This window comes from Chiloscyllium punctatum, chromosome 38 (genome assembly GCF_047496795.1).
Source record: "Chiloscyllium punctatum isolate Juve2018m chromosome 38, sChiPun1.3, whole genome shotgun sequence".
In the NCBI taxonomy this organism is placed as follows: domain Eukaryota; kingdom Metazoa; phylum Chordata; class Chondrichthyes; order Orectolobiformes; family Hemiscylliidae; genus Chiloscyllium; species Chiloscyllium punctatum.
The window spans coordinates 9,173,078-9,193,637 of NC_092776.1; the positions used below are offsets into that span (position 1 = coordinate 9,173,078).

The following is a 20,560-nucleotide window of genomic DNA, read 5'->3' on the forward strand; positions in this document are numbered from 1 at the left end:
TACATTTTTTGCCCTTGCTACCCTCAGTGCTCCTCCAAATGTTGATCAACGTGGAGGAGTACTGATTCGTCAGCCCAGGGAGGATGGTGTAAGGTAATAAGTAGGAGCTTTCCTTGTCCGTGTTTAACCTGAAGCAATAAGAATTCATGGGGTACGGAGTCAATATGGAGGACTCACAAGGCAACTCCCTATTGACTGTATCCCATGTGCTGCCACCTCTGCTGGGTCTACCCAGCCAGTGGGACAGAGCCTATCAAGAGATAGTGAGGATGTGTCTGCAGTATAGTCTGTCAGGTATGACTCTGTGAGTATAACTATGTCACGCTATTGCTTGGCAAGTCTGTGAGACAGGGAGAAAGTGAGGACTGCAGATGCTGGAGATCAGAGTCAAAACATGTGGTGCTGGAAAAGCACAGCCAGTCAGGCACCATCTGAGGACTGGAGAATCAACATTTCAAGCTTAAGCTCTTCATTAGGATTCTGGGGGAGGCCAACGGAGGCTGAGAGATAAATCGGGGAGTGGGGTTAGGGGAAAGGTAGCTGGGAATGCGATAGGTGGATGAAGGTTAGGGGTGATGGTGGTAGGTCGGAGAGGAGGGTGGAGCTGATAGGTGGGAAGGAAAATGGACAGACAGGACAGGTAGGACAGTTCAAGAGGGGAATGCCGAGTTGGAGGGTTGGATCTGGGGTAAGGTGGGGGAAGGGGAGATCAGGAAATTGGTGAAATTGACATTGATCCCATGTGGTCGGAGGGTCCTAAGATATAAGATGAAGCGTTCTTCCTCCAGGCGTTGGGTGGCTAGAATCTGGTGTTGGAGGAAACCCAGGACTTTAATGTCCTTGGGGGAGTAGGAGGGGGAGTTGAAGTGTTCGGCCACAGGGCGATTAGGTTGTTTAGTGCGTGTGTGCCAGAAATGTTCTCTGAAACATTTTGCAATTTTGCAAGTTGGCGCCCTGTCTCCCCAGTGTAGAGGAGGCCATATCGAGAGCAACAGACACAGTAGATGAGGTGTGTGGAGGTACAGGTAAATCTCTGTTGGATATGGAAGGATCCTTTGGGGCCTTGGATGGTGGTGAGGAGGGATGTGTGGGCACAGGTTTTGCACTTCATGTGGTGGCAGGGGAAGGTGCCGGGAGTGGAGAGTAGGTTGGTGGGGGGCATGTACCTAACAAGGGAGTCATGCAGGGAGTGATCTCTCCAGAACACTGATAGGAGTGGGGAGGGAAATATATCTCTTGTGGTGGGGTCTGTTTGTAGGCGGCAGAAATGACAGAGGATGATGCATTGTATCTGGAGGTTGGTGTGGTAGCAGGTGACGATCAAGGGCGGAGGTGCATGAAGTGGAGGATATGCACTGGAGGGCATCATTGACCATGTGGGAGGGGAAATTGTAATACTTGATGAAGGAGGCCATCTGGGATGTTCTGTTGTAGAATTGGTCCCCCTGGGAGCAGATGCAGAGGAGGTGGAGGAATTGGGAGTAAGGGATAGCATTTTTACAAGAGGTAGGGTGGGAGGACGTGTAGCCCAGGTAGCTGTGGGAGTCGGTGGATTAGAAGTAGATGTTCATGTTGAGTCGGTTGCCAGAAATGGAGCTGGGGAGGTCCAGGAAGGGGAGGGCAGTGCCCAAGATGGTGCAGCTGAACTTGAGGTCAGGGTGAAAGGTGTTCATGAAGTTGATGAACTGTTCAACCTCCTCATGGAAGCATGAGGTGGTGCCAATTGAATAAGCGAGGAAAAGGCAGGGAATGGTGCCATTGTAGCTGTGGAAGATGGACTGTTCCATCTACCTGATGAAGGGGAAAGCATAGCTGGGGCCCATGTGGGTGCCAATGGCTACCCTTGTGGTCTGGAGAAAGTGGGAGGATTCAAAGGAAAAATTGCTCAGCCAGTTGAATGAGTGTGTTGATGGAAGGGTACTGATTGGGTTGGCGGGAGTGGAAGAAACTGTGGGCTTGATGGCCTTCATCATGGCGGATGGATGTGTACAGGGTTGGATATCCATGGTTAAGATGAGGCATTGGGAGTCAGGGTCCTGAAAGTCATGGAGGAGGTGGAGGGCTTGGGTGGTGTCTCGAATAGATGTGGGGAGATCCTGGACCAAGGGGGACAGGACGGTGTCAAGGTATGCAGCGATACGTTCGGTGGGGCAGGAGCAGGCTGAGACGATGGGTCAACCAGGGCAGTCAGGCTTGTGAATTTTGGGTAAGAGGTAGAACCAGGCGGTGCAGGATTCCCGGACTATGAGGTTGGAGGCTGTTAGTGGGAGATCACCTGAGGTGACGAAGTTGTGGATGGTCTGGAAGATAATAGTTTGGTGATGGGTGGTGAGGTCATGATCGAGGGGGCAGTCGGAGGAGTTGTCTGTGAGTTGATGTCTGGCTTCAGGGGTGTAGAGGTCGGTGCGCCAAACTATCACAGCGCCTCCCTTGTCTGCTGGTTTGATGTTGAGGTTGTGGTTGGAACGGGGGGAGTGTGAGTTTTGGCACTAGCCCCCAGATGTTAGTGAGGAGGATCCTGCAGGGTTGACAGGGCTGTTTCTGCCATTGTCATTTTCGATGCCTGGGTCGATGCCACGTGATCCATGTGGTTTCATTTCTTTGTTGAGATTTTGTAGCTATTGATACAACTGAATGGCTTGCTGCGCCATTTCAGAAGCCTGTTGAGAGTCAACTGCATTGCTGTGGGTCTGGAGTCGCATGTAGGCCAGACCAGCTGAGGATGGCAGATTTCCTTCTCTGAAGGACATTGGTGAACCAGATGAGTTTTCTCAACAAATGACAATAGTTCCAAGGTCACCAGTAGATTCTAAATTCCAGATTTCTTTTAATTGAATACAATTTCCACCATCTGCTGTGGCAGGATTCAAACCTGGGTCCCAGAACATTTGTTGAGTTTCTGGATTAAAAGTCTAGTGATCGAACCACTATGCTGTAACCTCCTCTAATCTTTAATTCCTAGAGATTTCAAGGCAATCATTAAGAATTTTTTAAAAAATTGTTAAGAGGACATAGATGCTATTGACCATTCTTAATTGCCCTGGAGATGGCGAGCTGCAGTGCTTAGGGTGTAAGGGTAGCCACAGTGATGAAAGGAAGGGAATTTCAGAATTTTCACCCAGTGAGTGTTAAGGATCTGTGATACAGTTCCAGTCAGCATGGAGTGTCACCTGGGGAGAACTTACAGGTCCCATTGTTCCCATTAGTCTGCTGCCTCTGTCCCTCTAGGTTGTTTTGAATGTGATATGGAAGGAGTCTTTGTGAGTTGTAATGTATCTTGTGGATGGCATGCACTGTCTCATCCAGCATGGACAAAATGGATCAAGTAGTCTCCTCCTGTGTCATCTAGGAGAAAGTGAGGACTGCAGATGCTGGAGATTAGAGTTGAAGAGTGTAAAGCTGGAAAAGCACCGCCGGTCAGGCAGCGTCCGAGGAGCAGGAGAATCGACGCTGACTCCTGATGGAAAGCTTATGCCTGAAACATTGATTCTCCTGTTTCTCGGATGCTGCCTGACCAGCTGTGCTTTTCCAGCACCACACTCTTCTCCTGTGTCATAACAGTTATATGATTGATTCACTGTTGCCACTGTCTCTACTCCCAGCTGTGAAACACCAGGTGAGCCCCAAGTGAATAGAGGAAGTGCTTCAATGCTACCCTCAGGGTCTTACTGGGGAAGTGCAGCATTCCCACAGACACCTAGGAATCACTAGACCAAGACCGTCCAAAGTCGGGGAGGTGCATTTGGGAAGGCGTACAGCGTCTGGAGAGTAGCTGTCCGGAAAAAGCAGGAGCTGGGGGAAAACAGAGAAAGGAAGGTGCTGTCACATCCTTGCCCCACCCACCCCTTTCCGTGACCACCACCTGCCCCCCCAGTGTAACAGAGCCTGGGGTAGCCTCATTGGTCTGTGTAACCTCCAACAAACTCACCCTGAGAGTCATCCTCGTCAGTGAGGGACCCCAATGATGATGATATGTGTCATTGGTGGAGGAAGTGAATGTTTAAGGTGGTCTATAGGGTGCTAATCAAGCAAGCTACTTTGAGCTGAATGGTGCCTGGCCTCTAGAAGGTTGTTGGAGTTGAACTCATCCAGGCTAGCACAGGTCAGGGCTGTGTTGGAAATGTAGTTAGTGGACAGAAGATGAATTACTTGCTGCAAGTTTCCCAGTCTCTGATCCTCCCTTGCAGTCACAGTATTGATATGGTGATCCAATTCAGTTTCTGGTTAGTGGTAGTCCCCAGAATGTTGATAGTTGGAGATTTAGCAATGGTAATACCATTGAAAATGGGAGATGGTTAGATTCTCTCTCTCTTGGTGGAGATAGCCATGATTTGAAACTAGTATGGTGTAAATGTTGATTGACACTGATCAGCTGAGTTCTGCATTAGGATTCAGGTTGCTTCGATATCTGAGGATTTACAAACTGTGCAGAAAAATCATCAGTAAACATCCCCACATATATTGTGAGTACGTTCGCCAAGCTGGGAAGTTGGTTTGGAGATGTTTTGTCCCCTTTCTAGGTCACATTCTCAGTGTTGTGGAGCCTCCTGTGAAGCACTGCTCTAGTGTGTCAGTTGGAATTTATTTGGTTTCGTTCCACTGCTTCCAGTTGCCAGTTTCGAGTTGTTCACTGGCCTAGACCCTATTGCAATGTGTTTATTGATTGGACAACACAACAATAATAGGACAATCCAAACAGAGGACAACCAGAGAATTTCTAGAAGCATGGCACTAATCCGCAGATCCATCAATAAACACATTGACCTAGACCCAATATACTGACCACCGCAACAAACAACTAGAACCAGCAACCGGAAGCAGCAGGAATGAAGCCAAATTAATTCCAGAAGACATAGCACAGCAGTGCTTCACAGGAGGCTCCACAGCACTGAGGATGTCTACTAGAAATCATCTGCAAACCAACTTCCCACTTTGGTGAACATACCCATAACCATGGCAACTGGCATCTGAGCTACAAATCTTTACATAAACCTTGATCCCCACATATGAATCATAGAATTCCTACATGGTGGACATAGGCCATTTGGCCCATTGAGTCCATGCTAACTCTCTGAAGAGCATTCCACCCCAACCCACTCCTCTCTCCATTCCCGTAACCCTACATTTTCCATGCCTAATCCACCTAGCCTGCACATCTCTGGATGCTATGACCTCCCCACATCTCATTTTGAAGCAGCTGAAACCTAATTAGTTGGGCTTAAGACACTCCCCTGTTGAACTCCTGAGTGATGTCATGGGACTGAGAAATCTGACCTCCAACAATCATGACTATCTTCCTTTGTGCCAGGTATGACTTCGGCCAGTGCAGTTTTCCTCCAATTCCTGTTGGCTTTAGTTTTGCTTGGGCTCCTTAGCAGTCAAATCCGTTCTTGATGTCAAGAGCTGTAACTTTCACCTGACCTGTGGATTCCCACTCTTTTGTTCATGTCTGGACCAAGGCTGTAATGAGGTCAGGAGCTGAGTGGCTCTGGCAGAACCCAAACTGGGCATGTTATTGCTGAGTAATTGTTGTTCGACATCCCTATCACTCAACTTCCATCACTTTCACAATGATTAAGAGTAGATCGATGGTATGGTAAAATTGGCCGGATAGGATTTTTCCTTACTTGTGTAAAGGACAACCTGGGCAACTTCCCACATTGCCAGTAGATGTCAGTGCTAAAGTTCCTGCAATTTACAGTGGGATATGGCAGGATCACAAAACCTAGATTTGATTCATTTGTTATTGGATCACCTAGCTTTGCTTATTGCATGCTCCCTCAATGTTTGGCATGCAAGTAGTCCTGTAACTTCACCTCATCTTTAGCTATCCCTGGTGCTTTCCTTGCATGCTGTCCTTCACCAAACCAGGGTGTATTTCTTCTAGTTAACTGGCAATAGTGAAGTGGAGGGTATGCCAGGACATGAGGTTACAGGTTATGATTGAGTACAGTTCTGCTGTTGTTGAATCCATTTGATACCCAGTTTTACGTTACTAGATCCACTTGGAATCTACTTGAAAAAGCATAGTGGTGGTGCCACACTACATGGAGAATGGTACCCTCACTATGAAGATGAAACTTGTCTCCAAAAGGATTGCGTGATAGTCAGTCATAGAATCATAGAATCCTACCAGATGGATGCACTGATGACATATATAGATTGATCAGGATGAAATCAAAGAAAGCTTTTTCCTCATGTGGGCTCCCTCATCATCTGCCACAAATCAGGTTTAGTAATTATGTCCTTTAGGACTTAGTCAACTCATTCAATGAGTGGCACCATTGAGTCACTCTTGGCAATGGACTCTGAAGTTCCTCATCCAGAATACATTCTGTATTTGCTATCCTCAATGCTTTATACAATTTTTAAAAAGTTCATTGGAAGAGGGCACTGCTGGCTAGGCTAGCATTTATTGCTCATCCCTAATTTCCCAGAGGACAGTTAAGAGGCATGCACGGGTAGTGATTCCTAAGCTAAGAGGGGCAATAGATCATAATCAGCAGGTGGTTTCCTTTCCCATGTTTGGCTTGAGACTTTGTGTCTGTTGAATCCCCATTTACTTCCTTATGCTGAGGAACTAGTGGCAATGAGAGAAGGTCAGCAGTTGCCAATGTAGAGAAATATTCAGCATCAATAATGCCTGTGGAATTCGCTATCACAGAAAGTGGTTGAGGCCAAAACATTATGTATTTTCAACAAGGAGGTAGATATAGCTCTTGTGGCTAAAGGGATGAATGGATTTGGGGGGAGGGCAGGATTTGGGTAGTAAGCGATAATCAGCCATAATCATATTGGGTCAAGGAGTCAAATGGCCTACTCTTCCTTCTACCTTCCATTTCTATTTGAGATCTAATGTCAATGTTTGAGGACTCTAAGGGAAATTCTATCCTGACTGTATACCGCCATGCCAAACCTCTGCTGAGTCAGGGATGGTTACAGTGATGTATGAGACACTGTCTATTAGGTATATTTATGAAAAGGTCACTAATTCTAATGCCTGACCATGTCCCATTCCACACAGTGCAAAAAGGAGTGTAATTGTCTTTTCATTCTTAACATCTGAAAAATGATGAGTACAAAAAAATCACCAAAAAACAAGCACTTATTCCCACTGACAACTCTTATCTCTTCCTTGATGTTGGGCAGCCTTACATGCTTTCTGTTGTACTAGTATTTGTACTGCACCACTAATGGTGGGCTGTCTAAACCCAGGGATTATCAGACAACATGCATAAACCAATACATTAACACAAGGTTATCAGCAAACAGCCTCAGCAGGCAATTAATCCACCAGCAACAACCTCCAGGAGAACCAAACGATTTCTTTTTTAAGTCCCCATTCTCTGATTTATATTAGGTTCGCCACCTTAAGCATCCCGTGAGAAACGGATGGGCAAGTGTTTTATCAATCTGCTCACACACAGTCTTGACATAGGAGCATAGGAACAGGAGTGGCCCGTTTAACTGTAATAGCCTGTTACTGCCGCATTCAGTAAGATCATAATTGATTTGTGACCTAACTCCAGACACCAACCTTTACTCAATATCCCCAATACTGGTGGTTAACAAAAATCCATCAATTTCAAATTTAGGGATGTAGGGAATTAACATCTGACCTAGCATTAACTGATGTTCATGGAATAGAGTTCCAAATGGATCCACTATTCTTTTTTCTGGAAGATTTGCAAACTATTCTCTGAAGTCCTGGCTCTAATATTTAGGCTTTATCCCTTGGAGACTGGACATTTGACCTTTTTGGGAAGCCACAGCTAGGAGTAAATATTCACGTGCCCTACCTCAACCCCCCACCCCACGTTGGCCCTATGTGTTGCTATGCCACTATACTTTAACCTTTCAACATAAAATCAGTAACAATTCTAATAATGCCATACAAGTATAAATCAATTTTAAATCTACCTGATTAAGATGGATAGTCTGCTCTCTTCTCAACTTTATTCCCAGATCCTAAGCTCTCTGATCCCACCCAACCTGATTTCCACTTACACCTTTATATTGTGGAACTAATGTTGAGGTGACTGAAGACAAAAAACTGCTGGAAGTCACAGTGGATCAGGCAGCAAGCCAACGTTTTCAGTCCAGATGACTCTTCATCAGTGCTGACATGAGATGTGGAGGGGGCAGCATTTATGCAACAGTGGGGGAGCAAGGGGCAGGGGGCCACAGGGGTTGAATGCTGGGGGAGAGAAACTGCTCATAGTGCAGATTAAGTGATTGGAATGTAAGAATGGCAGAACAATGGTGTGTCTAACTACCGAACAGGAAAGAACAGAAACTCCCATTGGAGTGGAGAGATGGGAAAGAGGACATGATGATAGAGAATCCAACAAGTGAAGCTAAAAGGGAGGGAGTGGGAGTGGGTACAATATCTGAAGGTGGGACTAGATTGGGTTGGGATATCTGTCAGCATGGATGAATTGGACCAAAGGGTCTGTTTCCATGCTGTATATCTCTATGACTCTATGACTCTAAGGTTGTAAAGTGCCTATTCTGAAGATGAGATATTGTTTCTTCAGATTGCGCTATGACTCACTGGAGCATTGCAGCATGCCGAGGATAGGCACGTGGGCATGCAAGCAGGACACTGTGTTAAAATGATCAGCTATGGGAAGGTAGGGGTCATGCTTGTGCATGGAACACAGGTGTTTTGCCAAGTGGTCACCCAGTCTGTGTTTGGTTTCCCCAGTGTAGAGTAGGCCACAATGGGTACATAGAATGCAATAGACCAGATTACAGGAGGTACAGGTGAAATGCTGCTTCACCTGGAAAGGCTGTTTAGGCCCTTGATGTTGAGCAGGGAGGAGGTGAAGAGGCAGGTCTGTTGATGATGGAGAGAATTACCCAACAACAATAATAATTAACCTCTGATTGAACTCAAGACCTAGTCAGACCAGCAGCCTGTACGAATATTGGAACTTAAGGAAATGGGATAATTGTTATACGTTCCTCACACCCCATATTAAGCATGAGCAATACCACTGGTGATCAGCTGGTGTAATATAATATACAATTCCAGTTTTGGTCAGTTTTACCACATATTTGTATTTTTGTTTCAATGTAGCAGGCAATTTGACCCAGAACTGTGACATTTGTGCACTGTATTCATGATATACCCGAATAAAGAAAATCAACTCAATTATTCCATTCCATTCCAATTATTCCAATTGACACAGTCCAGTTGTTGGATAATACCAGTAAATGACATCCAGCATTAATCAAAACTTACAAGAGCACAGCCAATGCATTGGATTCCATTTCTTCCTTGGATTAAAATTTATATACTGGCATTAAATCAACCCTTGCTGTCCAATATAAAAAGGCATGTAAAGCTGCCGTGACTCTCTTTTAGCATCATGCAACATTTTAAACACACTCTTAGAGAAAGTTAGATGCTTTCGAACAACATAGATAAATGAACTTCACATTAGCACTTGTATTATTCAGTGACCAAGTATGTAAAACATCCACAACAATTCAAAAAAGTACCAGAATTTTTAATCTTTTTACATATGCAAAAAAGGTTAAAATTTACATGCAAATGATATTCAAATGAATACTGAGATTAAATACTTGACTGAAGTGTCTATTACTTGTTTTTTATTTGATCTGAAACCCAGTTACCTATTTGGATTCCCAATTGAGCACATGTACTTATGGCCAACATATTTAACAACCTGGATTAAACTGTGCTATGTGGATTGGGTATTTAAGAGATGATTCTACACAGCATGGTAATATTTCAACATTCAATGGCAACAAATTAGCACCTGACTGGGAGGTGAAGCCAAAATGCTCACTCATGCACTAAGCAGTAATGACTGAATATAATCATGTAATGTAGCAGTTGTAATGTAGCAGTAACCCAATGTTTTTATTTTTGTTACTCTTCAGACTCCCAGGAAAAGAAATTAACTAGGACACCTCTGGACTGCGAAGTCTCTGCCTGGTCTCCCTGGGGTCTGTGCAGCCACAGCTGTGGGATTGGCATCCGAGAAAGGACACGGTTCATAATACAGCACCCTGCCAATGATGGGGAGACCTGTCCAAGCTTGCTGACCCAGGAAGAATGCAAGGAATCTCCTTGTCAGACTCAAGTGGCAGATAGCAACATCACTGTTTCAGAGCCAGCAGAAGGAACTGCAATGTCATACCTGGAGACAAACCTGAATGAAAGCGCGGGCTCCAACTCACTGGAAGAACCGCAGTCACTACACAACGAAACAGACAATGTCATAGCATCATCTCATCCTGTTGATAGGCAAGTCCAAGAAAGTGAACAGTTTCTGAAAATCATAAGTAAGTTATCATTTCTCTTCTTTCTTGGAGCTTTTTGTTCTTGTACCTGCCACCAGGACAACTAATATAGGCATGAGCACATCAGAAGGTTCAATCCCCAAACCTGTGAGGAGTTAGCCAATCCTACCAATTTACACAACAAGTTGCAGAAACAGCATTACAATAAAAAGCATATAATCTGTTCTATTGATGTTAGTTGAGAGGCTTTATTCCCCCATCAATTACATCTATCTGAGAGGGCAGATAGGGGCTTAATTTAATGTCACAACTGAGAGACAACATCTCTGACTGTCTCATACTCCCTTTGTGCTGCACGTGAGTGTCAGTCTAAGTTTTGCGCTCAAGACTCTGGAGTAGATTTGGAACTCTCAAACTTCTGAATCAAAAGTGAGGGTGCAACCTCCTGAGCCACAGCTGCCATGTCGAAATTTACTATTTCCCTCTTCACATTACATACCATGTCTACTGTCCAACTACATTCTAATTTTACCAGTTTCATCAACATTGGCCAAATAACCATCCTCCATGTGCAGGTTTTGCCCATGAGTTATTAGATCACTGAAGTGTTCAGCCAGTACTGAATTTTTCCTCATCTGATATCTGTACAATTGCACTTTCAACAGAGATCACTGAAGAGCAAAGGGGCACAGGAATCTGAGGCAGCCGATTAGCACACAGTAATTGTGGTTGGCTCATTCATCAAGGATGAAGATTGAAACAGGAAGACTCTATTTTTCAGCCTTATGATTCCATATTAGGAAATATATTAACCTATTGAGCAATGGATGCGAAATATAGTTTTCCATAAACATTTCCCTTTTCCAGTGTTGACCACTGATCTAGACAATTTACAATTTAGGAACTAAATGTTAATCAAACACAAAAAGAATTGAAAGTAGTTGTTCAGAAATACAAAACTTGAGTATTGCGGAATAAAGTCAGATTTTGTTGAAGCTTTTTATCTTTCATTCATCAGATCAATTCACAAGAAATACCAATGTAACAAGACTTAAAAGCAGAAGCAGGCCATTGATAATCCTCAACTCTACTTTCCTGCTTGTTTCCTATCTGCTTGATTGTCTTACTGATTACAAAACCACCTCAGCCTTAACATCCAACCTCAGTAGCCTTCTGCAGTAAAAAATTCTGCAGATTCACTTCCCTTTGAGAGAAAACAAATCTCCTCATCTTTGTCATAAATTAGCAACCACTTATTCTGAGATTATGTTCTCTGGTCCTAGACTCTACCACAAGGGAAAACAACTTCTCTGCACCTACTCTATCAAGCCTCTGAATAATATTGTATGCTTCAATAACATCACCTTTCATCCTTCTAAATTCAAATCAGTACAAGCCCAACCTATTCACCCGTCCCTCCACACCCAGGATCAACCTTGTGAACCTTCCCTAGACTGCCTCCAATGCTTGTAATAGTCAAATTTCATTTGCTAACCTATCAACGCTCCTTTCTCTTCCAACATAAATGTTTTCTTTTTACACTGGTGAATTGACCTGATGGGTGCAGAACAAAACGTTTTGACAAAATGTGCTTATTCTTTCAGCAATACTCAAAACTAAAAGTCTCAAGAAAAGTATCGATGAATCTGAAAGACTCCAACTGGTAAAAATGCACAGTGAATTTATCAGCATCTGAAAAGGCAGATGAGGGAAGTATTGTTTATGTAACACGCGGTGAGGAGTTACAGTGCAATGGCTGCTGGGCTAGAATCCCTACAATGTGGAAGACAGCTATCCAGCCTATCAAATCCACACCAATCCTCCAAACAGCATCCCACCCAATTTCTATAACCCTGCAACTCCCAAGGCCAACCCACCTAACCTAAACATTCTGAGACACCATGGATAAATTAGCACGGCTAATCCAGCACACCTTTGGATTGTATGAGGAAACCCACACAGGCAAGAGAGAATGTGTAAACCTCCCAAAGATAGAAGAAAGTGAGGACTGCAGATGCTGGAGATCAGAGCTGAAAAATGTGTTGCTGGAAAAGTGCAGCAGGTCAGGTAACATCCAAGGAGCAGGAGAATCAACGTAGAATCAAACTCAGGTCCCTAGCACTACAAGGCACTGGTCTTAACCACTGAGCCACCATGTCACCTAGCTGTGGAAGCATGTTTTAAATGCTTTCTCATGATGTGGGGTTAGTTAGCTAGGCCAGCTTTTGTTGTCCATCCCTAACTGCTCTGAAGAAGGTGGCAGTTAGTTACCTTCTTAAACCAGTACAGTCAACGTGGCATTGGTACACTCATAGAACTGTTTGGGAGTGAGCTCAAGGACTTTGACACAAATATATTTAATAGTAGCCTACAAAGGAACTTAGGTAAATAATGAAAATAGAAAAAGTCACAAGATTTGAGAAAAGAACAGGGGAGTAGGATGGTTGGATTATGCTGAGTAAAAGCTGGCTGACCATATAGGCTACCTCTTCTGTGCTGTATTCAATGATTGTAGGAAATAATTTTTTACCCTGGTAAATTGCAATTCTTAATGCCTCTGAACTCATCTATCATCTCAAAAATGGCTGAGGAAATTTCTGTTGACAGATATAAGTCCATTTTCAGAGGGTGCAACATGTTGCAAATTTTACACCGCATACCAAATACTAACAGCATTTGATTATCTCAAGCAGGCTTATTTGTTTAATTATTCACAAGTGAAATGGATGTATAGAGCACACTAGAGGGATAACTTTGACCATGACTATTACTCAGTCAGCCACCCATTACCTATCACATTCAAACCAATTACCTGATAGGAACCTTTCCCCTCATTAATTCTGCAGTTCCAAACTCGTCAGTACTTTCAACATGAAAACCAATAACTGGAAGTCAGTATTTCAGAGTTGTTTATCGCTTTGGGGTTTTGAAAAAAAAATTCATGAGGTACTTGAATTGTTGTCATGGGTTGTCCATCACTAATTGCCCTTGAACAGTTGAGAGTCACATTTAGAACATAGAACATAGAACATAGAAAAATACAGTGCAGTACAGGCCCTTCGGCCCTCCATGTTGTGCCGACCGAAGCCTACCTAACCTACACTACCCCAATAACCTCCATATGCTTGTCCAATGCCCACTTAAATGACCATAAAGAGGGAGAGTCCACCACTGCTACTGGCAGGGCATTCCATGAACTCACAACCCGCTGAGTAAAAAATCTACCCCTAACATCTGTCCTATACCTACCACCCCTTAATTTAAAGCTGTGTCCCCTAGTAACTGACTTCATTAGCGGAAAAAGGTTCTCACTGTCAACCCTATCTAAACCCCTAATCATCTTGTACACCTCTATCAAATCTCCCCTAAACCTTCTTTTCTCCAATGAGAAAAGCCCCAAGTGCCTCAGCCTTTCCTCATATGATCTTCCTACCATGCCAGGCAACATCCTGGTAAACCTCCTCTGCACTCGTTCCAATGCCTCCACATCCTTCCTATAGTATGGCGACCAAAACTGCACACAATACTCCAGATGAGGCCGCACCAGAGTCTTATACAACTGCAACATGACCTCAGGACTCCGGAACTCAATTCCTCTACCAATAAAGCCCAGTACACCATAAGCCTTCTTCACAGCACTATTTACCTGGGTGGCAACTTTCAAAGATCTGTGTACATGGACACCAAGATCCCTCTGCTCATCCACACGACCAAGTAGTCTACCATTAGCCCAGTAATCCATCTTCTTGTTACTCCTACCAAAGTGAATGACTTCACACTTAGCTACATTGAATTCCATTTGCCCCCTTACTGCCCAGCTCTGCAACTTATCTATATCTCGCTGTAACCTGCCACATCCTTCTTCGCTGTCCACAACTCCACCGACTTTCGTGTCATCCGCAAACTTGCTCACCCAGCCTTCAAGCCCCTCCTCCAGGTCATTTATAAAAATGACAAACAGCAATGGTCCCAAAACAGATCCTTGTGGAACACCGTTAGTAACTGCGCTCCAAGATGAACCTATACCATCAACTACTACCCTCTGTCTCCTTCCAGCCAGCCAATTCCTAATCCAAACCTCTAATGCACCCTCAATGCCATACCTCCGTAGTTTTTGCATTAGCCTGCCATGGGGTACCTTATCGAATGCCTTGCTAAAATCCATATACACCATGTCTACTGCTTTACCCTCGTCCACTTCCTTGGTCACCTTCTCAAAAAATTCAATAAGGTTTGTGAGGCACGACCTGCCCTTCACAAAACCATGCTGACTATCCTTGATCACATTTAAGCTAGCTTTCCTAGAGGATAGCATTAGCAAGCCAGATGGACTTTTTAACAACAATCAATGATAGCTGTGATGGTCATCATTACTACTGACTGGCTTTATTTTCCAAATTAATGTAACCAAATTCAAATTCACCGCAGTTACAATGTTGAGCTTTGAACCCAGTCACCACACCATTAGCTTGATTCTTTGGATTATCTGGTAAACACTATTTCCATTACACCACCATTTGCCTTAAAGTTAGCTCAGCTTACCTGACACTTGATTCAGTTTATATTTCTTTCTCTCACCCTACAGATGAAAGCAGGTGGATCTCCAAGGCTGGAGCACCATTCAATGAGAGTATGCTAGCATTGCAAAATGCTTCCAGTGACCAGCCTTTCAACTCAATTACAACATCAGAAGAGGGTGGATAAGAAGCATCCCACTCTTCAATCACCAGATCCCATGTTGGTTATGATTAACTTTGTAGCTGAAAGGAATAAAATTGTTTATAAAGCATTGATGTAGAATCTGATTATATATTAGCTTATGAGGAGAGACTGAGTCGAATGGGACTATACACATTGGAATTTAGAAGAATGAGGAGGATCTTACAGAAATATACAAAATTATGAAGAGAATAGATAAGATAGAAGTGGGGGGAGGGTTGTTTCCACTGAAACTAGAACTCAGGAGTTTAACCTCAAAATAAGGGGAAACAGATTTAGAACTGAGTTGAGGAGGAACTTCTTCACCCAGAGGGTTGTGAATCTGTGGAAATCCCTGCCCAGTGAAATAGTTGAGGCTACCTCGTTGAATGTTTTTAAGGTGAATTTAGATAGATTTTTGAACAGTGAAGGAATTAAGGGTTATGGTGAGCAGGCAGGTAAGTGGAAATGAGTCCACGAAAACATCAGTCATGATCTTATTAAATGGTGGAGCAGACTCAACATGCCAGATGGCCTACTCCTGCTCCTGATTCTTATGTTCTTATGTGATGTTGCTTAAATGAGAACTGAGGAGCACATGGCAAAATCAGAGACATTGGCACCGGACACATTGTATAGATGATCCGTGAGATTTTACTCTCATGGCATAGTTTTGCTGAGCAGGTTGAGAAGCTGTCACATAAATGTTTGATAGGATTGAGGCCATGGTGCTGAGGTTAGATCAGTCAGAGGTAAGGTTTAGATATTTTCCTAATCAACCTGTTCAGATTGGTAACGACATACCTCTGGAGCAGGTGGCACTTGAACCCAGGCTTCCTGGCCCAGAGATAAGGTGCCACTATCACTGCATTTCAAACACCCCTCTGGATTTTTTTCAATATCAACCTGCTATTGCACACCTCTGGAGCAGGTGGGACTTGAACATGGGCCTCCTAACTCAGCGGCAGGGACACTACCATTGTGCCACAAGAAACACAAGAGGAAGTGGAGTTAATTGTAAATATCTATGTGAGTTTGTGTGAGTTTTATAGGCTTCCATGGAGTTCTCTCCTTCTCAACATTGCTGTTGGCCTGAGGTGTGGTGACTCTCCGATTAATTGCAGATTTGGGTGAAAAGAGGCCATTTACACATGACAGCAATGATTTTGCAGTAACAGAACTAACTCTACAGCTGTACAATAAGAAACACTCTGTTCCAGACTGTTTCATTAAGAGTGCATTTCATGACTGGGAGGTGCTTGCCCACAGCTTCACTTCGGTGCCCTTTTACATGAAGGTTGTGTAAAAATAATTAGGCCATTGAATTGTGGCAACTGTTATTCAGAATAAAAACGTCTTTGTTCTACGTTGTATGAAGAAACATGAGCTTCTCCTGCATTCAGAGGTTGGGGAGGTGGTGGGAGGTGATGGAAGCAGACTGACTTCGGCAGTTACTTTTTCTCCGATATTCTGATGTGTAATTGCTGCTAATCAGATCACAAACTCAAGTTTGCAGGGCTGCTTCCCATTCCGAGTGTAGCCACCAGCTGGGAGCAGCGCGCTGTTTTGATACTGGAGCCTAGGCGCTATAAATCATGTCACTGGATTAACAGTCATCATGAGAATTCCACACATACCGAGTAGATCAGCTTGCAGTGTAATAGCTGGCTCTCAGCAAGGGCTGACTGATCTGTTGGGGTGTCCATTCACCTTTGGCATCTCGGTCAAAAACTCAATTAACTTGTCCTTAGAGGGTTCAGTTGGGGCCACCTCTCCCAATGTGCAGTAAGAACCCCTCCTTTAGTCCTTCCTTTCTCTGTAAGTGGCCATGATCCCTTGGGAATGCTCTCTCACTGGACACACTGGGTTAATGGGCTTAACCTAAGGATCACCATTGCCTCAGGTGAGGGTCAAAGTTGAAAAGGCAGGGTCTTCACTGGAATTGAATCTACGCTTTCGGCATCACTCTGCATTGCAAACCAACTGGGCTAACTGATCCCCACAGTGGATGCCCTTGTCTGTACCTGTCTCATGGTTAACTAATTATTCAAGCTACAATCAATAAGCCAACAAGTGTCTGGTGTTAGTTCCTCTCTGGCTTCCACTCAACAAGACCTCTGGTCCAGGACTTCGGTTATATTAATAAAACTGGCTTCTACCATCTGGAAGGACAAGGGTAGCAGATACATGGAAAATCACCATCTACAAGTTCCCCTCCAAGCCACTCACCAGCCTGACTTGGAAATGTATCACTGTTCCTTTAATGTCACTGGATCAAAACCCTGGAATTCCCTCCCTAATGGCATCATAGTAGTCCCTACACCATGTGAACTGAAGAAGTTCAAGATGACAGCTCACCGCTTCAGGGCAACGAGGGACAGAAAATAAATGCTGGCCTACAAACAAATTTAAAAATGAGAGAAGTTGAGGCCTTTAGCCCCAATTTTAAAAGAACACTCGCAGGAAGGGTTGGGTTCAGATTGGATTGAATTGACTATCTTCCTCAATTTATGCTCCACTGGGCTTCAATCTGTGTGAAATGTTCATTGCAACTTCTGTCAATGTTTTTGCTTGCAATTGAAAGGGAATATGGCTCCAGGGAGCATCTGGAATTCTGCCTGCAGTTTACATGCAGGAGGCTTCATTCTTCATGGGTTAGCAGCTTTCCTTCAGCCGTGGAGTAGATGACGTTATGTTTCTGACTTAGTCTCAGCAGCTCTTGCTTATATTCCAAATGCATCAATGGCTTCAGACAAAGAATTGGGCGGATACAAACTGATATGTATAAGGTGAGGAAAGGAAGAGACTTTTGAAAGACACAATTCCAGTTTCACTTGTAGCCCAGATTGTTTCCGAGCATAATCCATCAACAGAAACTTCAGACAATATAAAATAGCAACCACCAGAATCAAAGGAAGAAATTTCATTTTTGTAGCACCTTTTAAAATATTCAGGACATCCCAAAGTGCTATACTGCCAATGAAGTACTGCTGAACTATAATCATGGTTGGAATATAGGAAATGCAATAGGCAACTTGCGCTCAGTGACCAGGATGTCTATTTTTTGGTGATGTTGGTGGACAGAAAAATATTGTATCCTTCCTAGTCCCAGTTCTTGTCACCACATTCCTACAATGTAGTGAGATCCGGACAGTAGTAACATGTAAGAATACTGGAGAAACTCCACCAGAAATGCCTCTACTGCATTCTCCAGATTCAAATAGAATAAACGCTAGAGACCTTCTTGAAGTCAGCTATCCAGGCATTCAGGCAAGTCTCCAATAAAAACAATTACAGTGAAGTGGACACTGTGTCTGGAAAGCTAAAACATAAAAAAAAGAGAATAGGAAAAGAGATCTTTGAGCTTGCTCCACATTCAAAATGATCATAGAGCCATAGAGTCATAGAGATGTACAGCATGGAAACAGACCCTTCGGTCCAACCCGCCCATGCTGACCAGATATCCCAACCCAATCTAGTCCCACCTGCCAGCACCCGGCCCATATCCCTCCAAACCCTTCCTATTCATATACCCATCCAAATGCCTTTTAAATGTTGCAATTGTACCAGCCTCCACCACGTCCTCTGGCAGCTCATTCCATACACACACCACCATCTGCGTGAAAAAGTTGCCCCTTAGGTCTCTTTTATATCTTTCCCCTCTCACCCTAAACCTATGCCCTCTAGTTCTGGACTCCCCAACCCCAGGGAAAAGACTTTGTCTATTTATCCCACCCATGCCCCTCATAATTTTGTAAGCCTCTATAAGGTCACCCCTCAGCCTTCAACGCTCCAGGGAAAACAGCCCCAGACTGTTCAGCCTCTCCCTATAGCTCACATCATCCAACCCTGGCAACATCCTTGTAAATCTTTTCTGAACCCTTTCAAGTTTCACTGGCTGATCATCCAACTGCGTAAACTTTTCCTGCTTTCGCCCATAGGTTTTGATCCCTGGTACACCTAAGCAGGCATCTCCCTGCCAGGTCCTCTTTTCTGAACTCTCAACTGGCCAGCATTCCAGAGGAGGACAAAATAAGTTCTGTAAAGATTGTCTCAAGCCCTGCCTGAAGCTCAGCAGCATTGACATTAATGACTCAGAGGATATTGCTACCAGTTGATCAAAATGGTGACAATTTGACCATCAACCTGTACTGCTCTTCAAGTCACAACACCTAAGGACTAAGTAGAGCAACGGCAGAGAAGAAACAAAATAAAGAAGCAGATTCTACAGTCTGGATCATGGGATGCCCCGCCCCATCTGTCCAAAGATCTGCAGGACAAAAATCGGTGTGTTCACTCATATGAAGATCCACGGCAGAGACACAGAAAGCCGACTAGGCAACATCCATCCTCTAAGCAAGGGACAGGCGTTGAAATATTGGGTCAGGACATTAAACAAAATGTTCATACTTTTCTTGAGAATTATTCCACCTAAAAGTGCAGTTCGAAAAGCAGTACCTCCTACAGAGGAGCACTCTCTCTAGGTCTCAATGGAGTCCTGATGAAAGGCTTTTGCCCGAAACGTCGATTTTCCTGATCCTCAGATGCTGCCTGACCTGCTGTGCTTTTCCAGCACCACACTCTCATCTCAATGGAGCTTAGATTTATTCTTAAGGATTCTGGGGTGCAGCTTGAATCCCTGACCCTTTGACTCAGAAAGCAATGTGTTCACCATTGATTAAAATCCATTGCTTTATCAGAACATCACCAGGTTCCAGGCTCCTGATGAGGCAGTTTGATTCCTCACCTACATACACAGTTCTGCCATTGAAGTCCCATCTGCCTATTACTAACACAGGAAATGCTGGATTAAATATTCTTCTGTGCTTTATGTTGGATATTACACAAAGGAGGTTATGATTGAAGAGTGTATGACAGATTATTAAAGTGCTGAGCAGGTGAGGTTTGTCCATTTAGTTAACTAGTGGTGAGTGATTTTAATTAGGGCTATTGTTCACCTTTCATTCTGGCCCTTCAGTGAGGCAAGAGAGGAATAATCACATCTTTGAAATGGAAAATACAACCTAATCAATATTAGTCAAGCAAACAAACACCTTGGCAGCCAGAGCTGAATAGACAATTGTATGTTTTCACGGGCAATAGCTTTCAAATAGTCAGTAGCTTGCAGCAGCTTGCAGTTGAAATGCCTGAATTCAGCTCTGTCTGGAAAACATAGGATTGTGATTTGTTCATCTTACAGCGCAGCGTTTAATGAGTTGCTTGTAATATGAAGAGTGATAGATTCACAATTCACTAACGTCCTTCGGGGAAATAAATCTGTCCATACCTGGACTGATCCATATATGAATTCAGACCCACAGCAATCTACCTGAATCTAATAGCTCTCTCAATTGGCCCAGCAATCCGTTCATTTGTATCTATCCACTACAAAGACAATAATGGGAGGGCTCTCTATGTGGGAATCCTCCCACTTTCCATCAGGGATCTGAGGTGGAGGGTGTTGCCCGCAGCAGTCCCACCTAACTGCAGGTTGCTGTGATTCACGGATTCCTAACCCATCTGTTTATTTTGCAGTGCTGTGGAATCCTTGGACCAAGTATATTTTAGGTTGTGGGCAATTGCATCC

At 43.9% G+C, this 20,560-nt stretch overlaps 1 protein-coding gene across 2 annotated transcripts in view; it reads left to right on the forward strand.

Moving 5' to 3' along the window:
- LOC140463701 (spondin-2-like) overlaps positions 1–15,029 on the forward strand; it is a 33,090-nt gene extending 18,061 nt beyond the window's left edge. Inside the window, exons 4-5 of one of the 2 annotated variants that reach the window (XM_072558048.1) lie at positions 9,913–10,317; positions 14,861–15,029. In XM_072558048.1, coding sequence (XP_072414149.1) covers positions 9,913–10,317; positions 14,861–14,979 — 524 coding nt within the window. In that variant the 3' untranslated portion in view covers positions 14,980–15,029. Of the gene's footprint in view, positions 1–9,912; positions 10,318–11,879; positions 11,986–14,860 lie in introns of those variants that run through there. The other variant, XM_072558049.1, reaches the window with a different exon arrangement.
- The last annotated feature ends 5,531 nt before the right edge of the window (positions 15,030–20,560 follow it).